At 35.1% G+C, this 18,482-nt stretch overlaps 2 protein-coding genes across 4 annotated transcripts in view; one reads left to right on the forward strand and one right to left on the reverse strand.

Moving 5' to 3' along the window:
- Window positions 1–317: 317 nt before the first annotated feature.
- armc3 (armadillo repeat containing 3) lies at window positions 318–16,980 on the reverse strand. Of its 3 annotated transcripts, none has more exons than XM_083530370.1 (19): window positions 16,774–16,980; window positions 15,760–15,796; window positions 13,758–13,806; window positions 13,536–13,653; window positions 11,364–11,489; window positions 11,159–11,227; window positions 10,803–10,978; window positions 9,578–9,772; window positions 8,414–8,597; window positions 8,016–8,168; window positions 7,627–7,735; window positions 6,834–7,083; window positions 6,486–6,622; window positions 5,601–5,769; window positions 4,964–5,064; window positions 3,467–3,562; window positions 2,248–2,442; window positions 2,000–2,162; window positions 318–680 (listed from the first exon to the last, which is right to left on the reverse strand). In XM_083530370.1, exons 3-19 carry the CDS (start codon window positions 13,803–13,805, stop codon window positions 474–476), a joined length of 2,496 nt encoding a protein of 831 aa, XP_083386496.1. In that variant the 5' UTR covers window position 13,806; window positions 15,760–15,796; window positions 16,774–16,980; the 3' UTR covers window positions 318–473. The 3 variants fall into 3 exon arrangements, with proteins under 3 accessions (XP_083386496.1, XP_083386497.1, XP_083386495.1); XM_083530371.1 differs by having other exon boundaries at window positions 16,778–16,805; XM_083530369.1 differs by lacking the exons at window positions 15,760–15,796; window positions 16,774–16,980 and adding an exon at window positions 13,974–14,015.
- pip4k2aa (phosphatidylinositol-5-phosphate 4-kinase, type II, alpha a) overlaps window positions 16,918–18,482 on the forward strand; it is a 30,644-nt gene continuing 29,079 nt past the window's right edge. The window contains exon 1 of the mRNA XM_083530372.1: window positions 16,918–17,828. Coding sequence (XP_083386498.1) covers window positions 17,688–17,828 — 141 coding nt within the window. The 5' untranslated portion in view covers window positions 16,918–17,687. The remainder of the gene's footprint in view (window positions 17,829–18,482) is intronic.

Genomic DNA, 18,482 nt, shown 5'->3' on the forward strand with positions numbered 1-18,482 from the left:
CAGTTTAGTTACTCATCCGAATGTAAATGCCATCTTAGCTTTCTTCCTTTCTTTGTTTTTGCACTAGAACAAGTAAAGGAAATCTATAGCTTCAAAGTCATAGATCCATATCTATGTGAGCTCACGCTTGCCTTAAAAGGCATAATCCTCTTACTTAACACAATAACTTTGTAGTTGTGTAAAACTACAGAAACAAGTTTTGGCACCACACCATTTTGGCTGATAATCTGCATTTACTAGTATTACTTACCATCCCTTTAAAACCAATAATGTTTAATTCAGTTATGTTGGCATCACATCGAAATATTAGCAGATTATTATACCATAGCATGATTTATTTTCAGTATAAATTAACATGAATCATTCATCTGAACATGATTATCTTAATAACCACAAGTGCGGAGATGTATAGAGTACAGGATATAAAGAAAACACTGTAAGAAAGCTGTGAACATTGAACAAACATGTTTTGATTAGATTTTCTGGTATTGCTCAGCAGCAGGTGTGCCACTCTTCAAAAGGGTTCCAGGTTTGTGCATGAGATCGATGATGCAAGCCTGAAGTTCAGGGTTAAATCCATTAGTTCTTGTGGTGGAGGAGGAGAGCAAAATCTCATTCCAAGCACGACTGTAGTGTCCTCTCACCAGACTACAGCTCAAGCCAATCCTGTCTGCCAAAACCTGTAGAGCACAGTGTGTTAATGAATTAGAAGGAGAGTGCTGCATGCAAACATAGGAGTTATAGAGCAGTCACAAGCTTTTCCTTGCCAATGTAAATTTACTGTCTCTTGTTTGAGATCATTTGCTATCAATACTAACATTTTATTGTCTCATCTCTGCCAGTCTCATTCAAACTCCATTTCCTAATATCCTCAGCACCATAAAAGAACCTCAATGCCAGTCACATGACTCATATTGGCATTAAAATCTCCATTGATAACTAATTAATCATGTTCTGGATTTGACTATGTTTGGCAGCACTGTAGAGTGGTAGTTTGAGTTACTTCTTTGGAATTAGATTGTTGAATTTAAACCCCTTTTTGAGATCTCCTGATATTCATAATTCATAGTAATAAAGTCACATACTGTATTTGCAAGAAAAGTTGGGGAAACCCATTGGCTAAACAGTTCCTAAACTAGTCAGGTCAGGCATGTGCACGGAGATACCTGCCATTTGTCTTTTATTAGAGGAAGTGCCTTTTTTTTCTTTCTTTCTTTTTTTTTAAATAAATGAATATATCTATATATGTGTTCATGTGTGTTTCTGTTTGCCCACAACAACAAAAAATCAAAATATTAGGTTGGAAGATGTTCAGACTCTATCGAGTTCTGATGTCTTTCTCCCCTTTCATGCAGCAGAACAGTGTATCACACATTGATCGTCACATCACAGACAGGCAGAGAGTCGCAAAAGTGAAGCCCTTCATCCCTTTCCATTTGTGTTTGTCTTGATGTGAAATTGAGTGGTAAACAAAAGACTAAGCTACCTGGGTAATCAGTTTAGCTAAGGCAATATATCATGGACATACAGGCTAACTTAATGGAGAAATGACAGCTGAAACAATTGGGTGAGTGTGAGGGAATTAAAATAAATTGATAAGTATGTCAGAGTTGTGTTAATATATTTAACGTTTTGTTATTTTTAACCCCTGTCCCTTAAAATGTTTGTGCACGTCTTTGAGTCAGGTGCTATTTAAGGTTTTATATTTTTACATTTTTATAATATAAATTAAAATATTTATATTTAATATATGATAAAAATATCTGAGTAAATCACCTATTACCTTAAAGGAACTTTATCAACTACAGCTCAAGGAAGTAGGGGATTTCTTACATGGTTAATACTGTTCATTAGGTGAGAGAATGCATAACTAAGTATTATTGTCTCATATAAATGTTATAGTTCTCTTTCTATAATATCGATATACATGACCTGAGGCAAAGGGACACAAGTAATAAACAAAACAGTTTTGCTAAGGAATAGAAGATTGAGTCAATACCTTGTAGAGTAGGGCTCTGTGGTAGTAGGTTCCCTTTTTGATTTTGCCGATAGGAATGATGTTTGACTGCATCTCAATCTTCAGCTCACTCAGGTGAAGCTCCCAAAGAAAATCATGTTGTTTCTCAAAATCTACTGGGCCCCCCATTGCATCACACACCAACCTAAGAGGAATATTTACTACAGATCACACCAATCTACTTATCAATATCAAATTTCAACCACATGAAGACTTATTTTAAAACTCACTTAGCCAGGGCAGTGTACATTTCCACTTCATCATGTAAGGGCAGGACAGATTTGAATATCTTTTCAATCAGACTGTTGAGCTGATCATCATATGGCAATGTCCATGGTTTTTCTGCTACTGCTTCCTGCTTGGGTTTACACTCATCCTCATGCCTCTGTTTCCCATCCTCCTGCAACCCTTTGCCTTTTGATTTACTAAAAATTTAGAAAGGCAAGTAAGAATCGAGTGGTGTGTTTGCATGAGGTAAATCAGTAAGATGGAGCATCATAATATTAATAGGAAGTACCATTAATGTAAAAGGCAGATTATTATTATATATTAATTATGGTCAACACATTACGAGAGAAGGCAGTAACGTAATATTTTGGGTTTCTAAATGTTGTTTTAAATTTTTTTAAATTAGGGCTGTCAAAATGAATGCGTTAATAATGCATTAACGCACATTAATTTTAACGGCACTTATTTTATTAATGCGCGATTAATGCAACACGCATTTCTGTTTGACCATTTCTATTAAAAATAGAAATAAATAATCTATGAGGTGAAATTAAAACCTTCAATGCCACACACATTTATTCCTGACCACCTTTTTTACTAAGATATTAAAAAAATGATAAACTCAAACACAAAATAATTTTTAACCACTAAACATTTGATTTACTGATGCGCACAGTCTCAAATCAAGCACCAAAATCCGCCAAATTGTGGAGCACACATCCGGCACTTAAAACCGTCCGTGTGGAAAAATTTTCCGTTTGGTGTCATGTTGATTTACGTCATTTAAAACACCATAATTACTTTAAAATATTTACGATAATATTGTGTTTTAATGCTTTATGTTGAGTATGGTTTCACTAATAATAAACATACATTTGCATAAAGTATCCATATTTTATGATTAGCGTATTCAAAACTTGAAAAGTATTAATTTGAGGTACATTTAGAACAGATACAAATATGCAATGAAGTTGCTATTAATTATAAGTTAACTCATGACCATTATTTGATTAATCGCGATTAAATATGTTACTCAATTGACAGCCCCAATTAATCGCGATTAAATATTTTAATCGATTGACAGCTAATTAATAGTTAGTAAGGTACATAGTGCAAGAATATAATGAATATAAAGAATATAATGCACTAAATACACCACAAACACAATATACACCACACACACACACACACACACACACACACACACACACACACACACACCTAGTTGCTCTGATGCTCCCGTTGGTCGTCACAGGTGAGGGGATAGTTTCTGTAAGGCTCTCCCGCAGTTCCTTCTCTGCTAAATCAGTTTTCATCCTGAGATCAAGAAAACAGAACTTTTACCATTTACTTCTCTATCTGTTTCAGTTACTCCCTAAAACGGACAATTTTATGTCGTATGATTGTTGATGAAAAACTTGTGTTTGTTCAGTCCTTATCTGTGTCACCATTTTCTGGCATGCAATGTAAATGCCATGCCAGAAAATGGACCAGAACAACTATGATGATATATTACTTGTAATCTAGAGTCATAAATAAGGTTTCTGGCAATATGATGTAATTTACATAACACTGAATATTTTTTCAAAAATATAATATTCAAGAAATAGTATAATACTCCAGGGAGATTCATTTGTAGAGTTTTGAAAACACAGAAACGCGATATATATTTTGAATTGGTTTTGCAAGCTTAATAATAAAAATAACACACACGTAATCGAACAAAGAGCCTAAGAGACATAACAATAAAATACTACAGATTGCTGCTGCTGAAAAATATACATTAAAGTTATAAAATTTTATAATTTTATAACTATATAAAATAAAAATTATAACAGTTCAACTATGGGTCATTATGGTATGTGCAATCATGAAACACAGACAAGTCTGTTATATAAGTTTTAGTTTTTTGGCATCCACATCATTTGCTGTTATTAAGTGCAACAATTTAACTAACTGTAATAAGTAAAAAAAATAAAAAATACAAACCATGGCCAAACCAAAAGTTCTAAATAACATTATTGGTGTTCAGAGAAATACAGCTACAAACCAGTAAGTCACTCTGGACATTTTATGGATTTAAGGTTTATGGACACCTGACCATCACACCCATGCACTTGTTGAACATTCCATTCCAAATTTAGTCCTTAATTTGCTGTTACAATATCTTTTACTCTTCTGATAATCTGGGGATTTGCTCAATCAGTATTACTGAGGTCAGGTACTTATGTCAGTTATGAGGTCTAAAGCACATTCCAGTTCATCCTGCAGATGTTCAGTGGGGTTGAGGTGAGGGCTCAGTGCAAGTCACTTATTTATTTCACCCGAAAATTAGCACTTCATTAACATCGTTTTGTGTATGGGCAATGTCAAACTGGAGCAGGTTTTAGGCCTCTTAGTTCCACTTAAGTATAATCTTAATGCTACTGCATAGAAAAACATTTTAGACTTTTTTCTGCTTCAGACTTTGTGGTAACAGTTTCGGCAAGGCCTACATACAAGTGGGATATTCAGGTGTCTACATTTTTTTTGTCACATATTGTAAACGCATTGGTTGGTATATTTTAAAGTGGTATTTCCTACATATTTAGGTATACTTTATAATATAACAATACTTTATTAACTATACATACAGTGCATGTATCAAATCAGGTCACCCAATCTATATAGAAAGCAATAAAACATCTAGCAAAGGAAAAACCTTTGGCTTTGACATACTCAGCTGGAGGGGTTCCATTAACTGCAATAACGGCTCGGCGCTGGTTGATAGCCTGCTTTGCAATATCTTCAAGATCAGGAACACTGTGACCATCTCTGGTCTATGAGGGAAAATAAAAAAAGACAAGTATGATACGGATTAGAGTAAGTGAATAGAGGATGGTTTTTGTAAATATTTGTCACAGAACTCTCCGGTGTCACTTAGGTTACAGCCATTCACAAAACAAACATATGGAAGGATGGGCTGAGGCTAATCAGGTAAAAGAGGACCTAATTCAATTACATCACACAGTTTAATGTTGTGCTCCTGTGACACACAGGCTTTTGTATATATTGAAACAAAATGCTGTTTCTTCAAGCCACTGGTGTGCAAATGTACAACAGTGTGAGACAGGTGCAGGACAGTATACAAACAGAACAATAAACGGGCAATACAATGAATACACAAAACATGGGCTTTAAAAGGAAAGACAAATAGTCTAGTGCAGCATATCTTTTAAATCACACTAGATTAGGAGTTTGACTAGCCCAGGTGGGCATTGGGAAGCAGGAGCGTTTTCAGTAATCTGATTGCCTCTTTGAAGACGACTTGTCAGGAACGATTCACTGAATCTAGAATAATGCTTTGTTTTTTTACCTGTCCTGGATCATAAAAGCCATCTGTAGTGATATCAGTAGAGAGGAGATGTCCTGTAAGGCTGTATTTTAGTGAGAGATTGTTATTCAACAGCTTCTGTAGGGCAACCTCGGTGAACTTATTTCTTCGGCTCAGTGAGCAGTTGATCTCCTGGAGAATCTCTAAAGCCCTGCAGTACCAAATCCACAAAGCATGAATAGTAAACAAAGTAAGACGTATATGAGGTGAAGAATGGGTAAATGGCCCACTGACATAATGTTTATAATGACAATAATTAAAAAGCAAGATGGATTATTATAAATAATGCTGGTCTAGAGATAGTATTGGAAAACTAATATTGGATAACTAATATTAGAGCTTTAATGCCCTCTGCTGGCTGTACTTATAAAGCATGATGCACAAAAACGTCTTCCATGTTTTATTGTCTAGACAAGAGGTGTTCAAACGTTTTCATATAAAGGGTCTAAAATCAAACTTGATTGAGGGCCGTGGGCAGAAAGTAAATGTTGTATTAAAATAAATGTTCTTGTTGACATACTTTGAGTAATTTGAAGAATGTATGCAGGTACATTAAATAAAAGTCAAATTCACTTAAACATTTTATTTCAATCTACATTTTTGCAGCTTTGGGAAAAAAAAAAATTCTATTAAAATGAAAATAAAGACTAGATTAGGAGTTTATACAAATGGCATAGTGGGCTAAATCAAAGGTCACCACAGGCTAACTTTGTCCCGTAGGCATCTTTTCGGTCTGTATTGTCTATGCCAGAGAGTGTCACTGCATTAATATGTTACAAAACATTATTTTGGGTGTCCTCTAAATATTAGTTATGCATTGTGATTTATTATATAATATATACTATTAAATATTAAACATGATCTTACCCTAATCTGTACATTTCTGTTGCTGTTGGCTCATCATTAGCACACACACTTGCTGCCCAGCATGCATTTTGGCGGATTTCCGTGTCTTTTGATGTCAGCAGGTTAACAAGCTGGGACAGCCCTCCAACATTTCTTAACTATATAAAAAAAACCCACATTTTTCGTTGAGAGCTTTACAAACATAAGCCATTTTCCAAGACTTTTTTCTCTATACATATTTGAGATATATACTACCAGATCTCACCAAAATGTAAAGTATATTTATTATATTCAGCTGTGTATTGTATATTAACTTTCAGAAATATCAGTCATAAAAAGAATTATGTCAATGTATCCATAGAGACCAACCTCAGCCCTTCCCTCTGCATCGCAGGTGAGAGCAGCTACCGCCTGGATGGCGTTGATGAGTGTTGGTTTACATGTGGAGTGCAGGTGTTTCATCAGTGACTGTATGGCTCCGTGGGAGAGAATGCTATGGCGAAGCACTTCCTGTGAAGCCATGTTGATCAGAACAGCTGCTGCATGCATTACTGCTGCAGGAGAACTATTCTCTAGGAGCTGGACAAGAAGCTTGTCTCCTTCTGCTTCATAAACAGCACTGAGCAAGAAAAAAAAAAGTGCAGAATTAACTTAATAACTAAACTTTGCTGTTTGTTGTTCCTGAAGCTCTTATGAAGAGTCCATGTATCATATCCAAGTAAATTTGTCATGTTTTTTTTTATATTGTGGAAATACAACACACCATTATCAAAGTTTTATATATAAAAAATATTAGTCTGCTGGTCTTCCTATTAAAATTGAATGACAGAAATCCAAATCTTAATTAACGGAGAGCACAAGTGAATCAAACCTGTTCCAAATAGCATTGGAGAGGACTGTTTTTTGACTTATGACAGGAGGTGTGCATATTGGAACCATATGGGACACGAGTCTTCGGTCAGTTGTACCTGTACCTTTGGGTTTTGATAGACACTTCAAGCAGAAGGCCACGCATACAATTCTATTACCACTGAATAATTCAACATAAGTGCAAACTTTACCCCTTATTTCTATTCATCCTGGAATTTTGCATGCCAGCTGGATAGTCTAAATGTCTCTATAATTTGCAAAGAGAGCTATTTGTCAGTGAACATGCACTCACTATGCATTCAGTTGGTTTTCATGGGTAAGGTTTGATAAGGCTTCTGCTGCAACCTCTTTTACATCATTCTCCTCACTGTTCAGCAGCTGCATGAAAGGTCTTATCCCCTCTAAAACACACACGCCTTCATTACTCAAGATTTCCTCACACGGTATGTGGCAATCAACACAAATGTCAGTTATAACTAAAAGAAGGCACTAGCACTATTAGCGATTCCAAATGAAAATGGATTGCGTGAAAACACGACGATTATAAAACAAAACTATAAAACAGCGCCCAATATTTAGAACATAACAAAGAAGATTTTTAACATCACATAACTAACTACAATTAGTTTTACTACAATTAGATTAACTACAATTAGTTATGTCAATTAGATATAACATTACCCAATTGCCTGAAAGTGTCTCTGCTGCTCAGGTTCTTGCTCATGGCTGACACTGCCTGGCATACAGCAGTATGTATACTGTTGTTCTCCCCTGCAAGCAATTCAACGAGGGCCTTTTCAAAATTTTTCTCATGCAGGATCCTTTGAATTTCACCTAGGTACAACAAAGAATTGCAACACGTCATTTTGATTAGCAACATTGATAAAGCACCCGGAAGGTAACCATTCATCAGATGTGTCTGCAAAGATTTTGAGTGATGCAAACTATGATAACTAGTCTAGAATCCAAGGAGCTTCATCAGATCTAAGCATTTCTTATCATTATAACTGATAAAGAAAATTGAATTTGTGCTCAGCAAACTCATACTAGTGTTTGTGTTTGTGCTTGTGCTTGCATACTACTTAGTGCTGCTTTGCTGATAGCTTTAACTGCATGAGCCTGGATTTCAGGAGCGGTGGGTGCAACGAGAAATTGCAACAACTTTTCCAGGCCTCCATTCTCCTGTATAAGCTGCATTGACTCAGTGTCCTCTAAACAGTTTGAGATGACTTTCAGAGCTTCCACATGCAGGTCACAAAATTTCTGCCAAGATTGACAAGGTGATTTATAACATCAGCAATATAAGAATACAGTAAGTAAATAGGGTAAATACTGTGCCTTTCTTCACAAATTAAGTGATGGGATATTTAAAAAAAAAAAAGCAATTACATTGACAGATGAGGTAAAATTATATACCAGAGGTAATATATAACTGTACATGTCAATAGTTTTCAATATATCACAAAATTTATATACAGATTTGAACAGTGGGAGTTCAGTTACTTGTTGAGAGATACTGCTATAATATTATTAGAAGAAAGACTAAATGGTTACAGCGAATATACAACAACAACACACACACACACACACACACACACACACACACACACACACACACACACGTGTGTGTATATCTACTTATTGCTATTATCTGTTTTTCCCCCAACAAGGTGTGTCCAAACTTTTGGTCTGTATTGTATATATATATTTTTCTTTATTTTCATGACTATGAAAATTGTAGATTCACACTGAAGGCATCAAAACTATGAATTAACACATGTGGAATTATATACATAACAAAAAAGTGAACTGAAAATATGTCATATTGTAGGTTCTTCAAAGTAGGCATCAAGAGAATGCCAAGAGTAAAAAAAAAAAAAGCAGTAATCTAAGCAAAAGGTGGCTACTTTGAAGAACCTACAATATGACATATTTTCAGTTGTTTCACACTTTTTTGTTATGTATAAAATTCCATATGTGTTAATTCATAGTTTTGATGCCTTCAGTGGGACTCTACAATTTTCATAGTCATGAAAATAAAGAAAACTCTTTGAATGAGAAGGTGTGTCCAAACTTTTGGTCTGTACTGTATATATATATATATATATATATATATATATATATATATATATATATATATATATATATATATATATATATATATATATATATATTCATGTTTTTTTATAAATAGAGCAAAAAAACAAGCTGTACTAATTTTGTGGTGTTGATAATCAGCCTACTTTGTTTGTGAGAAGCTCCATGAGTCGAAGGAATCCTTGCTGTTCTCTGAATTCAGTACGAGTTTCTTTGTGAGTGCTGATGCTCTCTAGAATGCGCAGAGCAAACTGCTGAATGATGGGATATTCAGAACCCAGCAGGTATAGTAGCGGGGGAAGTCCATTCAACTTGTACACTGCTTCTCGACTAGAAAATTCCTAAGGATGCGAGATTAAACTACTTACTGACTGATATGACTATATATGCCAATGACACAATATTTGACAATTTTTTTTAATGCTGTAAATATATGAAGATATTTAAAGAAAACATACAGTGTATTAACTACTGTTAAAGACTTGTAAATGAATACAAATTGTAAAAACTATAATAAAAATAAATATATAAAATTATCTAAATTTATATTAATTTAAGTTCACGTGCTCTACTAAAACATTTCATTATATTTTTTTATAAGAAAAAATACAAGGCAGAATTTATTGCAATTTGCTCTTGTTTATATACTAAATAAGAACAACCATTAAAGCCTACAGAAAAGTATGGTTTTGATTAATGAGATATATATGAATATATATAAAAAAGCTAATATTTCAAAAGAGAATTGCAAACAATTTTTTTTATGAAAATAGCATTATTTTTGATTGCTGTTTAAAATAGCTGCAACATTGATAATAGAGAAAATAATTGATAAATATCTGATAAAGAAAAATTATTTTTCATCAGTTGTAAATAATGTCATAAGTGAGCAAAATTTCATTCTTCTACAAATATGTCACAATAAAAGCAGTAAGATATTAGACATGTGCATTAATATAATGTTTCAATCATAATTAATGTCTGAGCCATAATGTTTTACAAACATAATAACTAATGAACAATCAGATTAAAAAAATGTATCATTATGATTCATCTTCTTATTTCGGCTTCTCCCATTAGGTGGCGCCACAGGGCTCATCCGTCTCCATACCCTCCTGTCCTCTACATCTGCCTCTTTCAACCCAACCTCTCCATCATTATGACTCATTATTACTATTATAAGCATAAGGAAATATATATATATATATATATATATATATATATATATATATATATATATATATATATATATATATATATATATATATATATATATATATATATATTAGAACTATATAGATATATTAGAACAACCCGAGGATGACACATCTTTTAAGTTAAACAGAAATTATACTAATCTCTCTGCTTTACCTGAACAAGATTATAGATGCATTCCACAGAATTTTTCTTTACATCTGGACTGGGGCTGGACAGTAGATGAATGAGAGGTTCCAGTCCATCATGCTGGAAAATCTGAACCTTACATGTGATGTCCGTGGAAAGATGGGCCAAAGTCAGAGTGGAAAACTCATGGACAGTATTTTCTTCTGTGTATATTAAATAAGACCATGTTTAAAGCAGATAGAGAGGCATTAAAACAGACAGACAAACAGAGATACAAAAAAAAAGAGAATGAATAAATATGACGGTTAGATAGCAGTGGATTGGGATCTTTAGAATGCAATGATAAATTTTAATTTTCACTATATAACAGAATATAAAAATACCTTCTGGTGACAGTTTGGTGATGATAGTTGGAATAATATTCAGTCTCTTGATCAGTTGTTTGACATCATCTGTTCAAAGACATACATTATTTTTTTCTAAAAGTTATTAGTATAGTTTAAAACTGCATGTTATTTTTTTCTTTTTTTCTTTTTTTAAATTATATGTTAAAGTGCACGAGCTGGAACCATTTCTGAACTGACTTACTTTCTGAAGCCATGACTCCTAGAGCCATGAGAGCGTTTCTGCAAACAGATTTATTTTCATGTGTTATAAGGCACGTGAGTGGTTCCACTGCCCCCAAAGCCATCAGGGAGCTCTTGTTCTCCTCACCTAGAAACAAATCAGCAGACCCACACACACACACCGTAAATAATACATACTGTATGGACAAAAGGTTGTGGACACCTGATCAAAAGATTTGTATGTGCATTTTGAACATCCAATTCCACACTTTATCTGCATTTCCTGTTATAACAATGTTGCACTATATTTTTGTGGATTTGTGCTTATTTAGCCATTAGGACATTAGTAAAGGCAGGTACTGATGTAGGGTAAGGAGGCCTGAAGTGCAGTCAGCATTCCAATTCATTTTAAAGATATATATATATATATATATATATATATATATATATATATATATATATATATATATATATACAGTGGGTACGGAAAGTATTCAGACCCCCTTAAATTTTTCACTCTTTTTTATTTTGCAGCCATTTGCTAAAATCATTTAAGTTCATTCTTCTTCCTCATGAATGTACACACAGCACCCTATATTGACAGAAAAACACAGAATTGTTGACACTGTTGCAGATTTATTAAAAAAGAAAAACTGAAATATCACATGGTCCTAAGTATTCAGACCCTTTGCTCAGTATTTAGTAGAAGCCCCCTTTTGATCTAATACAGCCAGGAGTCTTTTTGGGAAGGCTGCAACAAGTTTTTCACACCTGGATTTGGGGATCCTCTGCCATTCCTCCTTGCAGATCCTCTCCAGTTCTGTCAAGTTGGACGGTAAACGTTGGTGGACAGCTATTTTTAGGTCTCTCCAGAGATGCTCAATTGGGTTTAAGTCGGGGCTCTGGCTGGGCCATTCAAGAACAGTCACGGAGTTGTTGTGAAGCCACTCCATCGTTATTTTAGCTGTGTGCTTAGGGTCATTGTCTTGTTGGAAGGTAAACCTTCAGCCCAGTCTGAGGTCCTAAGCACTCTGGAGAAGGTTTTCATCCAGGATATCCCTGTGCTTGGCCGCATTCATCTTTCCCTTGATTGCAACCAGTCGTCCTGTCCCTGCAGCTGAAAAACACCCCACAGCATGATGCTGCCACCACCATGCTTCATTGTTGAGACTATACTGGACAGGTGATGAGCAGTGCCTGGTTTTCTCCACACATACCGCTTAGAATTAAGGCCAAAAAGTTCTATCTTGGTCTCATCAGACCAGAGAATCTTATTTCTCACCATCTTGGAGAACTCCATGCGGGTTTTCATGTGTCCTGCACTGAGGAGAGGCTTCCGTCGGGCCACTCTGCTATAAAGCCCCACTGGTGAAGGGCTGCAGTGATGGTTGACTCCCGACTGCATCTCTGGAGCTCAGCCACAGTGATCTTTGGGTTCTTCTTTACCTCTCTCACCAAGGCTCTTCTCCCCCGATAGCTCAGTTTGGCCGGACGGCCAGCTCTAGGAATGGTTCTGGTCGTCCCAAACATCTTCCATTTGAGGATTATGGAGGCCACTGTGCTCTTAGGAACCTTAAGTGCAGCAAAAAAATTTTTGGAACCTTGGCCAGATCTGTGCCTTGCCACAATTCTGTCTCTGAGCTCTTCAGGCAGTTCCTTTGACCTTAATGATTCTCATTTGCTCTGACATGCATTGTGATCTGTAAGGTCTTATATAAACATGTGTGTGGCTTTCCCAATCAAGTCCAATCAGTATAATCAAAAATTTCTGGACTCAAATGAAGGTGTAGAACCATCTCAAGGATGATCAGAAGAAATGGAAAGCACCTGAGTTAAATATTTGAGTGTCACAGCAAAGGGTCTGAATACTTAGGACCATGTGATATTTCAGTTTTTCTTTTTTAATAAATCTGCAAAAAGGTCAACAATTCTGTGTTTTTCTGTCAGTATGGGGTGCTATGTGTACATTCATGAGGAAAAGAAATGAACTTAAATGATTTTAGCAAATGGCTGCAATATAACAAAAAGTGAAAAATGTAAGGGGGTCTGAATACTTTCCGTACCCACTGTATATATATATATATATATATATATATATATATATATATATATATATATATATATATATATATATATATATATATATATGTATTCATAAGGTAAGACACTGAAAGTGTGTGTGTATGGCATAGACCTTTATCTGCAAATCTATGGATGGATTCAATGGCTTTGAGAAGTACATCCTCCTCAGGAGATCGAAGCATGAGAATCACTGTTGCAGCACTTTTGCTCTCAATGGGCAGTGGATCGAACTGAATTCAAATAAGTTTCAAATGATTTTAGAACAAAAATCTGATATTTTGATTATATAATATAGATCTTAAACATAAATAAAATAAATTAAAAGAGGTCTCACCACATTTTTGCCTTTTGACTCAGGTTCCTTCTTAATTTTTTTCCCCATTCTGTCAAAAACATGGGTTTAATCATTCAACTTGGCCAGGAAATTAGAATATTTTATAACATATTTTATCAACTGAATTTTAATTGAATTAAATAGCCAATTCTGTCACATTGATAGATAAATACAGTCTTCGAACGCTAAAGTCTGTATAAAAAGGCAAGCAATTACCTTCAAGAAACTGACCAACAACTCTCTATTCGGTCTGTTTGCTTGTATTTACTTTATGGTTGCTAGGAGACAGAGGCTCGCACATTTAGTCTGTAGATGTCGCTGTGGAGCCTTTCCGCTAAACTGCACATAAAAAAACTTGAAATAAATAAAAATATGTATTTGGTCTTTTTTTTTTTTTTGTTATGATTCTAAAAAATTTCTAATAGCAACCAAAAGTTTATTTATAAATGTCGATTTCTTTTATTTGAAGTTTTCTATGTTTTTATTAATGTATTGGTTATTATGGGCTATTGGCTATTTCTTTTTTCTGGTTTATTATTTAAAGAAATGTAAACAAATGTTAGTTACTATTAGACCTATTATGCTAACTAACAATAAAATAAAATAATAACAATACAAGTAAATAAACGTAAATAACGTAAATAAAGAGATTTAACTTGATTTGGGCAGAATAATTCACACGTGCATGTGCATATTGATAAAACATACACAGACTTATTGACTAGTCAAGTGTTTGTATTTCCAAGTTTACAGCTGCCAATATGCACTATAGTCATGCTTTATATATGCAATCTTATTTCTATACTGTATTCTGTAAGGACCATTTGGGGCTTATATCAAAGAATCAACACCCGTCAGTAAAAATTCAATTTAATTCAAAGTTTTTCCACCTGTCCACACCATTGTTGGACTTGGTCTTGCCTTATTGCATTGCTGAGTGAAATCACAGCTTGCAGCTGTTCCTGCCACTTCAACAAGCTTTTTCCTCAGCTGTGCATAGACTTCACATAGACATGCTTTTTTTCAGGTTGTCCATTGTTTCATATCACAATCAATTTACTGGCTTTATTCAAAGCACGGACACGGTAACCTAAGAGGTCTTTAAATCACAATATATGACTTTTGTTATCCGCAGGAACTTACAGCATACAAAGGTCAGCCAAGAATTCAGCTTACTAAAGTAATTTCCCTTCTCTAAAATTTATGCTTGTTTGAAGGACGGCTCTATCCGCAGCAAATGACAAAAAAATGACTCAATCTATCGCTAAATTGTTCACTAAAAAGTCTTAGGATTTTAAATCGTCTCATTATTAAAGGGCTTTATCAGCTCACTTACCTAGACCTTAATTTGATCAATTAGGATGAATTATTTACTAGCAGAATTTACTTTGCTTAATGTATTCTGTGATATACAGATTAAAAAATAACATAAATCACAGTTTTATAGTAAAATAACTGTTTAGCAGTTATAGATGTTGAATTGTGTACAGTCTGTGGGTATATGACAAATTCATGTTTTTAACAACATTATAGCAGAAAGACATACCGGTGGCCTTTCATTATTACAAATACCCTATATAAAATGGCCAAATTATGTTTTTAAAATCAATCTTAGCTATGTATTAGAAACCTCATTGAATATATTGCTTGCTTTTTGCCTTTATAACTGCCTCTAACATCTAGCATACCAGTCTTCAGTGTCTTCAGAGCCAAGGGATCTGTGGTTTCCCTGTTAAAATACAAGCTGCTTTTTTCTTTTGTCCTGTTAAAATTAATATCGTTGAAAAGGAGAGGTCTATCCATCCACAATTCCATCTCTCTCTCTCTCTCTCTCTCTCTCTCTCTCTCTCTCTATATATATATATATATATATATATATATATATATATATATATATATATATATATATATATATATATATATATAAATAAAAAAAACTGATTCACAGACATTTCAAGTTTGAAGGTTTGTCATGTGCACAGAATGTCAGTAACAACTGTACCTTGAAATGCTTGTTGTGAGTCTCAGGTTCTCCACAGCTGTGTAATACAGTACATCACAAGTTAAATGGGGGTGAATATTTATAAATACATTGTATACATGCAGAATTTATTATAATAGCATGCATGCATGCCTAGTCAATATATAAAAAAAAAGGTGCAGATCCTAATTAGGATATGTGCAGTCTGTGTGTATGTATGTGAACAAGAGTGCAAAAGTTATTACCTTTCACATTCTAGCTATGTTCAGTTATAATCTATAGACCCAGTAGTCCAAAAACTATTAAATTAGAGGTAGCACTAAGAGACGTGTGTAATGAATATGATCAATATATCAAGACAGAAAGAGGGCTTAGTCTTTGCAGTGAGTGGTAATAGTGGCTGTAGAAATATTGCAAAATTTCCAAAGGTGACAGAAACGTCAGGAGTTTGTTCATGAGCTGTTGAGGAGTATGCAGAAGTAGATGTGATGGTGTCAGGAGGGTAGTAGTGAATGCATGAGCGAAAGAGTGCAAGGTGAAGATTTTATTCAGGAGATTACAGTGTATTCATGATATACTATTTATTTTTGGAGATTACGGTTCATCTGGTTTGCACACAGCTCAACATTAAAAAAAACAACAACTATAAATAAGACAAGCACATACATTTTCTGATGCCCTAATGAAAAATATTTGATATTTTTTATAACAGTATGCCCCATAGGGATTTTTCAAACTATATTTCTATATAGTGGTGGAAAATTGTGTTTTGTGGTTATAGAAAAAAAATATCCATATGCTCTCTGATTATTTATAAGTCGTTTTCTAATGTTTTGTGTCTTATGGCAAGATGAATTGATTGAGATGTTTCATATTGGGCTAAAAGGGAGATTCTGGAAATCAGAAAAGGTATTAATGTCATATTAAAATCCATGAATGAAAGAAAAAGCATTAAGACTCCGTGAAAGACATCATTCAGTGACTTGATTCTTCGGAGGCCCGATGTTTGTGGTCTAAAACGCCTTTTGCCGCAACGTACCGTAGAAAAGTGTGTCAATCTTTTGGGTACCTCCGTCGGCCTCCTCCCGCTACACGCCGCGGCTAAATCCCAAAAGGATTGGGATTGGATATCATGTTCACTCGAACGGCTGGAGATGTCCCTGTGTAATAGCGTTAGTAGTGCACGTGTGTAGGGAGCACCGCGCGGATTGGGATGCGGCTCGTCAGTGGGCAGAACGCAACCGTGCCGGAAACGCTAGCTAACTGTTCAGTTACACGAACAGGATTTTTTTTGTAAGATATCGTTAGAGCAATTTGAAGACCCTCATAGGCGATTTTTTTAGGTTTGGAATAAACCCGGTTTTCCCGGTTGGATAGACAAAACGATTAAGAGAAATCATTACAGTTGACGGCTAGTCGCTGGAGCTTGCTAGACACCCAGTTAGTTTTTCAACGCTTTTTTTTTCGGGTTAGCTACAGGCTAATAGGTTCTTTACCTCAGTCTCGATAAGAGTTGCACCACTTTTATAGCTTAACACCGTTAAAAAACGAGGACTTCTCGTTTTTGCATTGAAGTACTGGCGTTGGTTTTATTCGTCACTGTGCTGAGGCGTGAATTTGACATGGACGATTGGTTGCTAGCCAGGCAGCTAGCTTAAACTGTCTTGCTAGTGACTAGTTACTAGTACTGGAGCACGCTTATTGGAAGTCCAGGATTTGCCATAAAAAGGGAAATATTGTCTTTTTTTTTTTATCGATGCATGAGCGTCTGTGCAGCTTGCGTTTGGGTGTGAAGAGCTGAGATTATCCGAGCTGGGTTTGGACAGCTATGCCAAGTGCCAATTAACTGAGAGACAGTTAGTAAACTCTGAGGCGTTGGTGACAGAAGAAGAAGAAGAAAAAAAAAGGACTGGGTGTGAGACTTCACATTTCTTGCTGCGGAAAGTGAAATGGCCACGGCCAGTAGCATGGCTGCATCGCTGGCAAGCAAAACGAAAACGAAGAAAAAACACTTCGTGGCGCAGAAAGTGAAGCTGTTCCGAGCCAGCGATCCTCTGCTCAGTGTGCTCATGTGGGGAGTCAACCACTCGGTAAGTCGTGGACATGTGTGCTGAATCACTGAGAACAAAAACAATAATGAGACTAATGTTAATGAAAGTTGTTTGCTAGACACAGTTACCTTCTGTTTATTGGGACAGATTATCTTCATGCAACAGGAATATGCATTTCTGTGTGCGCTGTATTATTTTTTAGGGGTGTCACGGTTTGACATTTCCACGATATGCTGAACAAGTATCACGGTTTCACCCGGTATGTTAATTCAATTCAAGAGGAGTTGCACCATTCTTGATTGCTTTACTGTCATTGAGACATGATGATGATGATGATGATGATGATAATAATAATACAAATCAGACAAATGTGAATGAGTTGCTTGCTAGATTCAGTTCTGCCTTTTTCTTTTGTATCATTTTTATCACCACAATTTGTCGAACAACTATCACGGTTTCACCTGGTATAGTTAATTAACTGTAAAACACACACAACGCCTTGGGTTTTTGCAGTATCTTTGCACAACACGTTTGTTCGGAGTTTACGAGTGATCTTTCTATAAAAGCTCTTGCTTTGGCAGTATTTTTTCATATGGACAGTGGAAAAAGGAAACAAATATCATTGTCGTTCAGCTTGTTTGCGTTACGTTGTAGTCAGCATTGCCATTCTCGTTGAGTAGGAAGTTACACAGC

This window comes from Silurus aristotelis (assembly GCF_946808225.1).
Source record: "Silurus aristotelis genome assembly, chromosome: 25".
Taxonomy (NCBI): domain Eukaryota; kingdom Metazoa; phylum Chordata; class Actinopteri; order Siluriformes; family Siluridae; genus Silurus; species Silurus aristotelis.

What these genes read in the sequence shown, in the direction of transcription:
- armc3 (XM_083530370.1), bottom strand. Translation starts at nt 13,805, where the DNA reads ATGGGGAAAAAAATTAAGAAGGAACCTGAGTCAAAAGGCAAAAATGTG. An exon ending in AGTCAAAAGGCAAAAATGTG is followed by an intron (nt 13,654 to 13,757) that starts GTGAGACCTCTT and finishes ATTTGAATTCAG; the next exon opens with TTCGATCCACTGCCCATTGA. An exon ending in AATGGAACCCCTCCAGCTGA is followed by an intron (nt 3,563 to 4,963) that starts GTATGTCAAAGC and finishes TCTTGATCTCAG; the next exon opens with GATGAAAACTGATTTAGCAG.